The sequence below is a fragment of the Nematolebias whitei genome, chromosome 21 (assembly GCF_014905685.2).
Source record: "Nematolebias whitei isolate Nwh7 chromosome 21, NemWhi1, whole genome shotgun sequence".
In the NCBI taxonomy this organism is placed as follows: Eukaryota; Metazoa; Chordata; class Actinopteri; order Cyprinodontiformes; family Rivulidae; genus Nematolebias; species Nematolebias whitei.
Window position 1 is genome coordinate 8,685,777 of NC_056518.1, and position 9,134 is coordinate 8,694,910.

Consider the following 9,134-nt stretch of genomic DNA (forward strand, 5'->3'; position numbering starts at 1 on the left):
GATGGATGGATGGATGGATGGATGGATGGATGGATGGATGGATGGATGGATGGATGGATGGATGGATGGATGGATGGATGGATGGAGCCAGATGACATACTGATAAGAACTGTTATTTTTATTTACCAAAGTTTCATAGAAATGTTTGAGAATAAATCCTTATTGAAAGCCTGTTTGGGTTTTTAAAACCTCAGATTGGAATTTTGTCCTAGAATTAATTATTTTTCATACAGAGAAGGTTCAAAACATTCAGCTACATCCTAATTATTGTTCAATAACTCTCGTTCTGTTGTAGATACAAAAACATATTTTATTATCCACCACTTTGCACTTGGGCTCAGGAACCTAAAAGTTAATAATAAAGTCCATGCTCAATAATCCAGGTATAAAATCCAACATTTTTCAGTCAGGTCATCTGGACAGGATTTTATACCTGGATTATTGAGCATGGACTTTATTGTTTTCAACCAGTTTGACAAGACTGTCAACAAGGAAGAGGGCCAGCAAAGGAGGAGGGGCGTACCAAAGAGACCATCTAATCACAAGCAGAACTGGTTTGTTCCACTTTGGAGTAAGCTGTTGGAGGAAGAATCAGTTTTGTTGTGTGTTTCCTTGACTGATGAAGCCTTCTGGATCGAAGGCGAAACATTTCAGCACAAAAAAAGAAACTGTCCAGATGACCTGACTAAAGGTTAATAGTTTTCTGTTTCCGACTGGGAAAATATATCTTGAGCAGACACGTGTGTCTCCTTCTCATTATTACTGTTACTATTATTATTCAACCTTAAACTGCATGTGTTGTACATTTTACAAACTTGTGATGTGTTTCTGAGAGTAAATGATATCACTTTGGTGATCCTGAGATGAAATATGAGCAGTTGTTTTTTCTCTTTTTAATCCAACTGGGTTAACAAATATTTGTTATTTGATGGTTCTTTAGACCTATCAGAGTGCTCATTCAGAGAAAATGTTACTTTTATCATTTCTCTGCAGCGTGTCCTTCAATAAGTGAGTGGGTGGATGTAAATCGCCCACTTGTTCATATATTTAGGTGTTGAGTGCCTCAACTTAATCATGTGGCAGATACAATAAAAATAACTCAGAATATATGTGTTTAGCACATTTTTCAAAAAGTGCAACAAATAGAAGGAATTGTAGAGCATGAGCAGACACCAGGTACACAGACGCCTCCACGAAAGGATTTCTCAGCAGACAGACTGTGCTGGAGTCGAATTAAAGATGGCTGTTCAGAAACTGACCTAAAAATTATTTTGCCTCATAAAGTAGTTCCTCCTAATAAATACTGCTAATGTCTTATTTACTGAGCTTGCTGTGTACTTTTGTTCTGTGCATTTTAAAACTATTTTGGGTGGCTGTGATGGTCAGTGTTTACATTAGTCTGCTTGTAATCAGAAATCTGTTGGCTTGATCCTTGTTTGGAACATTTATATAAACCAGTGATGATATATTCTAACATCATTTCTTCACTTTTAGATTTTTTTATGAAAGTGAAAAAAAACTTTTACACATCCAAACAATTTTGAACATGAGTGTTCGGCAATCCTCCATCTCTCACTTGTTTTTTGGGGGATTTTTTTCAGCACAGTCATAATATCAAACTACATTAAAGAAAAAATAAATACATAAATAAACAAAGGAATAATTAAATATAAATAATAACCACATACATTGGCAATATTGGTGCAAAGGTCTTACAATCTACAAAGTAAACTAAATAAGGTAAATTTAAAAAAAAGAGTTAAATAAATGTATACATAAATGAGCAAAATAAAATATGTACATTTTTATGTATACAATCTCTCTCTCGTGTCATATATGAGCCCTGTTTCAGGTGGGAATGGATGTGGGGGTGGGAGGCGTCCGTTTCTCTCATTTATGAGACCGGACTATTTTTCACAAGGCATCAACCCACAGAAGGAAGAAAAGAGGAAATGAATTTGTTCACAAAAACAAACAAAATGTAAACAACAACAACAATAAATTAAATATTAAACATATATCACAGGGCAGCACGGTGGCACAACTGGTAGAGCTGCTGCCTCTCAGCAAACAGGTCCCTGGTTCAAACCCCGGTCCAGGTGCCTTCTGGGTGGAGTTTGCATGTTCTCTCCGTGCATGCGTGGGTTTTCTCCGGGTACTCCGGTTTCCTCCCACAGACCAAAAACATGCATGTTAGGCTGATTGGTAACTCTAAATTGTCCCTAGGTGTGAGTGAGAGAGTGAATGGTTGTTTGTCTCGTTTGTCTCTATGTGGCCCTGTGATGGACTGGAGACCTGTCCAGGGTGTACCCCGCCCCTCGCACAGTGATTGCTGGACATGGGCACCAGCAGTGACACCTGTGACCCAAAATGGAATAAACGGGTAAAGATAATGGATGGATGGACATATATCACAGAAAATGTAAAACAGTTTGTCAAATTTGTGCAGTTAGTGATTCAGGAAATTCACGTCCGCCCCACTAATAGTGTTGCTCAGGATCCACCACTGGAAGTCGACGATTGTACTCAAGCACGGCCACAAAATTAACTAAACTAACCAACTTAACCGTACAAGCTCAGATTGAAGGTGTTCAGCAATGTCTTCGATAAATTAATTAATTTACTAAAATGGTTAGTGTTTCACTCACTCCCGTATTATTTGTAGCATAGCACCTATCATCTTCTAATTTATTTATATTTTTTTATTTTCCAAGAGTTTATTTTAAAAAAAAAAAACTGTTCAGTTTTATCTCAGTGTGTTTGTGCTAACAAAGGGTTTCCATCTTGAAACAAAAAGCTCAATGAAAGTTTGTGAACTTTTTTATAATTTTCTATATTTCTGCATAAATTTGACTTAAATCATCATCAGATTTTCACACAAGTCTTAAAAGTAGATAAAGAGAACCCAGTTAAACAAATTAGACAAAATATTACACTTGATCATTTATTTATTGATGAAAATGAGTCAATAAATAATGTTAATTATTAAATATTATAATTATTAATTATAAGATACTGAAAGCAAAGGTTCACATACTTTTACCATCACAAATATGTTGAATCATTTTCCTCAATAAATAAATAGTCAAGTATAATATTTTTGTCTCGTTTGTTTAACTGGGTTCTCTTTGTTTACTTTTAGGACTTGTGTGAAAATCTGATGATGTGTTCGATCATATTGATGCAGAAATATAGAAAATTAAAAAGAGTTCAGAACTTTCAAGCACCACTGTAACAGTTTATTTTACAGGTAAGCTCTTATTTGTTGTGGTAGTAGCTAAGAGGCGTCCCCACCTCCTTGAGCGCTAAAATATTGCATTACACTTTTTGTTTAAACCTACATTAATAACTGTTGGAGTCAACACGCTTTGTCCCCGTCTGTTAGCAAAATATCACCTGAACCAATGGACATATTTCAATGAAACTCTCAGAAACTAACATCTGAATAACCTATATGAAATTATCTACATATAATTATGTTTTAAGTTCAACTCATTTTAAGATGGCTGACACTGCTTATAAGTGGTTATTTTTTTATCCTTCATGGAATGTTTTTTTTTTTTATTCCAAATAAGTTTTTTTTTTTTTTTACATGGAATTTCACATTTGCAAAATTTGCATCCCAGATTGTTAAAACAAATATATCCTAAAATTTTATTTTAGGATATAATAGTTTTAGGGTTTTTCTATTTTATATCCTAGAACGTAATCTGCACACAAAAATCAACATTCAAGATCATGACGTTGTTAGAATTTGCTGCTAAAACCACTAATATTAACTTAAAGTTCTTGCTTACTGCAGAACAATCTGCATAATTGCAGCTAATCAGTTGAGAACAGTCAGTTCTGTCATTTCTTCAAGATCTTGTCTCCACACACTCACCTTGATGATGTCATCCAGCTGGTCAGGAGTGACACACGGGTGTTTCTGCAGGAACGATGCCTTCTCCTGGGTGATGCTAGTCTTCTGGTCACTCTCAAAAGGTTGTTCAAGAGCCTTGAAGGCCAGAGCTCCACCGACCAGGTACAGAACCACCACAATGAACACCGCCAGCACCGTCTTCCACTTCATCACTGATTGGAGCGCCGCAATCGAGCCGTCGTTGTTGGCGTCCAAACTTGCCACCATGCTGGCGGAGCGGGACGAGATGGAGAGGCGAGGAAGTGCGCAGTGGCCGTTGGCTCTTGGGTCGTAGCTCATGGGGTTCTGCATGGTGGCCACACTGGCGTGGACCAGGCTTGACTTCACCATGCCAGCCTTCATCTTCTTGGGAGTGACCAAGTGGGTCTGGACCGCCACTGGGAAAAAAGAGAGAAGGGGAAATCATGGGTTAATATATGTTGTTTACGATCTTCTTGAAAAGTATTAGCACAAAAACAGATGTTTGGTCTTTTTTGTGTCATTCTGGGGGTTGGATGTGTTTGGTTAAAAAAAAAAAAAAAACAAGAAATGCTCAAGTTTATTATAATACATAATGAAAATTCTAAATTATGGGTTTGAGAAAAGTAATAAAGGTTCCCCTCCACCTTTTCTTATGACTTACATTTTACATTTAATAATAGCAGTCAGACAAATATAAGAGCCTTACAGCTATTGAAAACACATCACCCTTCATGAAGGTGTTAAAAGCAGCTGAGCTCATAAATGGCTCAAATTTAAAGCTTTTAGAGTAGATGCATGTTATCCATGTCTGCAGCAAGACGCCCTGTCACCTAAAAATGACCCTGTCTTTAAAATGCTAAGACGTTTCAGAAAATTAAATCATACAGTGCCTTGCAAAAGTATTCGGCCCCCTTGAACTTTTCAACCTTTTGCCACATTTCAGGCTTCAAACATCCATCCATCCATTATCTTTACCCGTTTATTCCATTTTTGGGTCACGGGGGTCACCGGTGCCCATGTCCAGCAATCACTGTGCGAGGGGTGGGGTACACCCTGAACAGGTCTCCAGTCCATCACAGGGACACATAGAGAAAAACAACCATTCACTCTCTCACTCACACCTAGGGACAATTTAGAGTTACCAATCAGTCTAACATGCATGTTTATGATCTGTGGGAGGAAACTGGAGTACCCGGAGAAAACCCACGCATGCAACAAGAGAACATGCAAACTCCACCCAGAAGGCCCCTGGACCGGGGTTTGAACCAGGGACCTTCTCGCTGAGAGGCAGCAGCTCTACCAGTTGCACCACCGTGCTGCCGGCTTCAAAAATAAATATATAAAATTTTAATTTTTTGTGAAGAATCAACAACTGGGACACAATCGTGAAGTGGAATGAAATTTATTAGATGTGTCAAACTTTTTTAACAAATAAAAACCTGAAAAGTGGGGCGTGCAATATTATTGGGCCCCTTTACTTTCAGTGCAGCAAACTCACTCCAGAAGTTCAGTGAGGATCTATGAATGATCCAACGTTGTCCCAAATGACTGATGATGATAAATAGAATCCACCTGTGTGTAATCAAGTCTCTGTATAAATGCACCTGCTCTGTGATAGTCTCAGGGTTCTGTTCAAAGCACAGAGATCATCATGAAGACCAGGGAACACACCAGGCAGGTCCAAGATACTGTTGTGGAGAAGTTTAAAGCCGGATTTGGATACAAAAAGATTTCCCAAGCTTTAAACATCCCAAGGAGCACTGTGCAAGCAATCATATTGAAATGGAAGGAGTATCAGACCACTGCAAATCTACCAAGACCCAGCCGTCCCTCTAAACTTTCATCTGGAACAAGGAGAAGACTGATCAGAGATGCAGCCAAGAGGCCCATGATCACTCTGGATGAACTGCAGAGATCTACAGCTGAGGTGGGAGAGTCTGTCCATAGGACAACAATCAGTCGTACACTGCACAAATCTGGCCATTATGGAAGAGTGGCAAGAAGAAAGCCATTTCTCAAAGATATCCATAAAAAGTGTTGTTTAACGTTTGACACAAGCACCTGGGAGACACCAAACATGTGGAAGAAGGTGCTCTGGTCATATGAAACCAAAATCCAACTGTTTGGCCACAATGCAAAACGATATGTTTGGTGTAAAAGCAACACAGCTCATCACCCTGAACACACCATCCCCACTGTCAAACATGGTGGCAGCATCATGGTTTGGGCCTGCTTTTCATCAGCAGGGACAGGGAAGAGGGTCAGAATTGATGGGAAGATGGATGGGGCCAAATACAGGACCATTCTGGAAGAAAACCTGTTTGTCTGCAAGAGACCTGAGACTGGGACGGAGATTTATCTTCCAACAAGACAATGATCCAAAACATAAAGACACATCTACAATGGAATGGTTCACAAATAAACATATCCAGATGTTGGAATGGCCAAGTCAAAGTCCAGACCTGAATCCAATCGAGAATCTGTGGAAAGAGCTGAAGACTGCTGTTCACAAACGCTCTCCATCCAACCTCACTGAGCTCGAGCTGTTTTACAGGAAGAATGGGCAGAATTTCAGTGTCTCCATGTTCAACACTGATAGAGACAAACCCCAAGAGACTTGCAGCTGGAACTGCAGCAAAAGGCGGCGCTACAAAGTATTAATGCAAGGGGGCCGAATAATATTGCACGCCCCACTTTTCAGTTTTTTATTTGTTAAAAAAGTTTGACACATCCAATAAATTTCATTCCACTTCACAATTGTGTCCCACTTGTTGTTGATTCTTCACAAAAATTTAAATTTTATATCTTTGTGTTTGAAGCCTGAAATGTGGCAAAAAGTTGAAAAGTTCAAGGGGGCCGAATACTTTCACAAGGCACTGTACGTTCCTGTTGTTCTGATGAGAGTACGCACCAGGATCACGGATAAATGTGGAAAACCAGAATTAGCACTTTTGCTTAAGGACGTACAATAACTACATTGATTTTAAGGCAAGTCCTAAACTCCTAACATAAACGAGTCTTCTTGCAGAAAAGCGGCTTCAGATGAGTGTACTTGTCCAAAGGAGCTGCTATTTTGTGTTGCAGGTCAAACAAGCAGCGAGCTGCAGCATCCAGGAGGCAGACAAACTTAGATTCCTTTTAATGTATCGATTGTATAAGCCTTTCAGAGCTTTGGCCTTCACCCCCACAACGCCTCTTCCCTCTGGCTGAAGAGCAGAGAATGCCTCTGAGATATTGGGTGGAGCTTGTTGTCTATAAGGATGCAGCCTTCAAAGGCGGAAAAGAGAAATGAACTCCACTGGTTTGTTTACTGGCATTGTATGTCACACACTGCGCCAATAAATCCAGGGTGCCCAAAGAGAAAGGGTTCTCACCGTCTGATAAATCTTTTCAGTAAATCTCCACAACAGTGAGTGGATCAATAACAGTAAAGTGATCCTACAGGCACAGGAAAGTGCAAAACAGCCACTTTTGATTAACAATGTACATCTTAAAGGGAGGGGGGTGGTTATTTTTTTACAGTGTTGACACATCAATGAGCAGAAGGACTGCAAACAAAGTTGATGTGGTTTTAATGAGATTTTATTGGTCTTGCCAGTGGATTAATTGCTACTTATCGCTTCTTATCAGCAATTAAAACTGAGTAAATTAGTTATGCATCAAAATGAAAGGAAGAAGGTTATACAGATTTATTTCTTCAGTCTATTTGGTTGAAAATTATTTGTGAACATGAACTACAAGATATGAGAGCCTGAAATCAGAACCAGAACTGCAGTGGACAAGATGTAGGCTTGAGATGTCGGAGACTGCATGTACATTACTGTAAAGTCGTTTTCAGACTACCGTAACAGCTTTACATCGATTTTTGCAAATTAAATAAGCACCTGAGTGGAAAGAAGAGTGTATGTGATAATGTCTGAGGCTCTCAGCCTTCACTCCCTGCGTCTAAAATATCCACGTAAAAAGGAGATGGTGCATAATGGAAGTTTATGTGGATGAAGACAGTGAGTTTCATGATGTCATAAAATGTTGCATTTATACCACACTTAAAACCAATTTGGGAAACAGCTATATAAAAGGCTAAACTTAAATGTTGGTTAAACACTAAGTTTAAAATACATAGAGATTGTTTAAATAAGTCAGTAAACACAATGGCAATGTGGTGCCATTATGGCAGGTTGCAGGCATTCAACTCACCAGCTGAGCATCAAACCCAACCATAAAGATGCTGGGATTAATCAACTTCCGGCAAAAGTAGCATTTCAAAATAAAGTGTATTGATCTTGTTTGTTTTTCTGCAATTAAAGTTGTAAGAATGTTTCACCAAAATGTTCTGTATTTTCAAACCCTAGCGTGGGTTAGGTTTTACTTCAGTTAGGATTTTAAATCAATCACTGTGTTTTTATGCATCTAAGGAGAACTGAAAGGAAACGGAGCGCCGATGACTCATTGGAAGACCCTCGCTCCGACAAACAAATCTTAAAAATGTAAACTGTGTAGTGACGTCATGTAAACATTCCATGCAAATCCCAATACACTATTATTTTGAAACAACTTCCGGTTTTACCATTATTAATTCCGTCATCTTGACTTTTTGCAGCTGCGCTTGTGTCGGTGCTGCCCTGCGCAACTGTGCTCAGCGGAGGGTGGAACATGAACACCTTTCTAGTACTACTGAGGGCATTTTGCATCATTTGTCACATGGTCTGAGAGGAATCCTTCAGAGACAAACAACAAGAGTCCCAGGCTTGAATAATTAGCTGCTTTAAAGAGTTCAAGAGATAAATCATGTAATGCGGATGTGCCGCAGGTTGCCCATCATCCCGGAGTGGACAGCTGTTTTAAACAACACAAACTGGCAACAAACGCATCATTACCTTGCTCAGGGTCCCAGTTAACTTGTTTTGTCGGGTGTTCTATTGGAAATTTCATCTCTGGTTGTTGTTGTTTTTTCAGTCACACTGACAAACTAAAAATAATAATAATAATAATAATAATAATAATGCGAATCCAAAATCAGACGATAAAGGGAACGAGATGAATCACGACGCGTTCCTTCTTCGGTGCTTCATCTTTGTTGCGCTGAAGCTGCTTTGGAATAAACGCATCGCAAAACCGCATTGTCTGCCTTTCAAGTGGAGAACACCACCCACCCCCACCCCCCTCCTCCTTTTTAACCCCCGCCCTGCTCGAACGCGGTGTCGCCTACCACCGACAGACACGAGATGAGGTGGTGGGCTCCAGATGCCTC

At 39.4% G+C, this 9,134-nt stretch overlaps 1 protein-coding gene across 1 annotated transcript in view; it reads right to left on the bottom strand.

Moving 5' to 3' along the window:
* The window catches only part of kcnk10b (potassium channel, subfamily K, member 10b), a 38,442-nt gene extending 29,627 nt beyond the window's left edge, over positions 1–8,815 (bottom strand). The window contains exons 1-2 of the mRNA XM_037694929.1: positions 8,761–8,815; positions 3,884–4,299 (exon numbers count right to left, since the gene is read on the bottom strand). Coding sequence (XP_037550857.1) covers positions 3,884–4,299; positions 8,761–8,815 — 471 coding nt within the window. The remainder of the gene's footprint in view (positions 1–3,883; positions 4,300–8,760) is intronic.
* Positions 8,816–9,134: the final 319 nt, after the last annotated feature.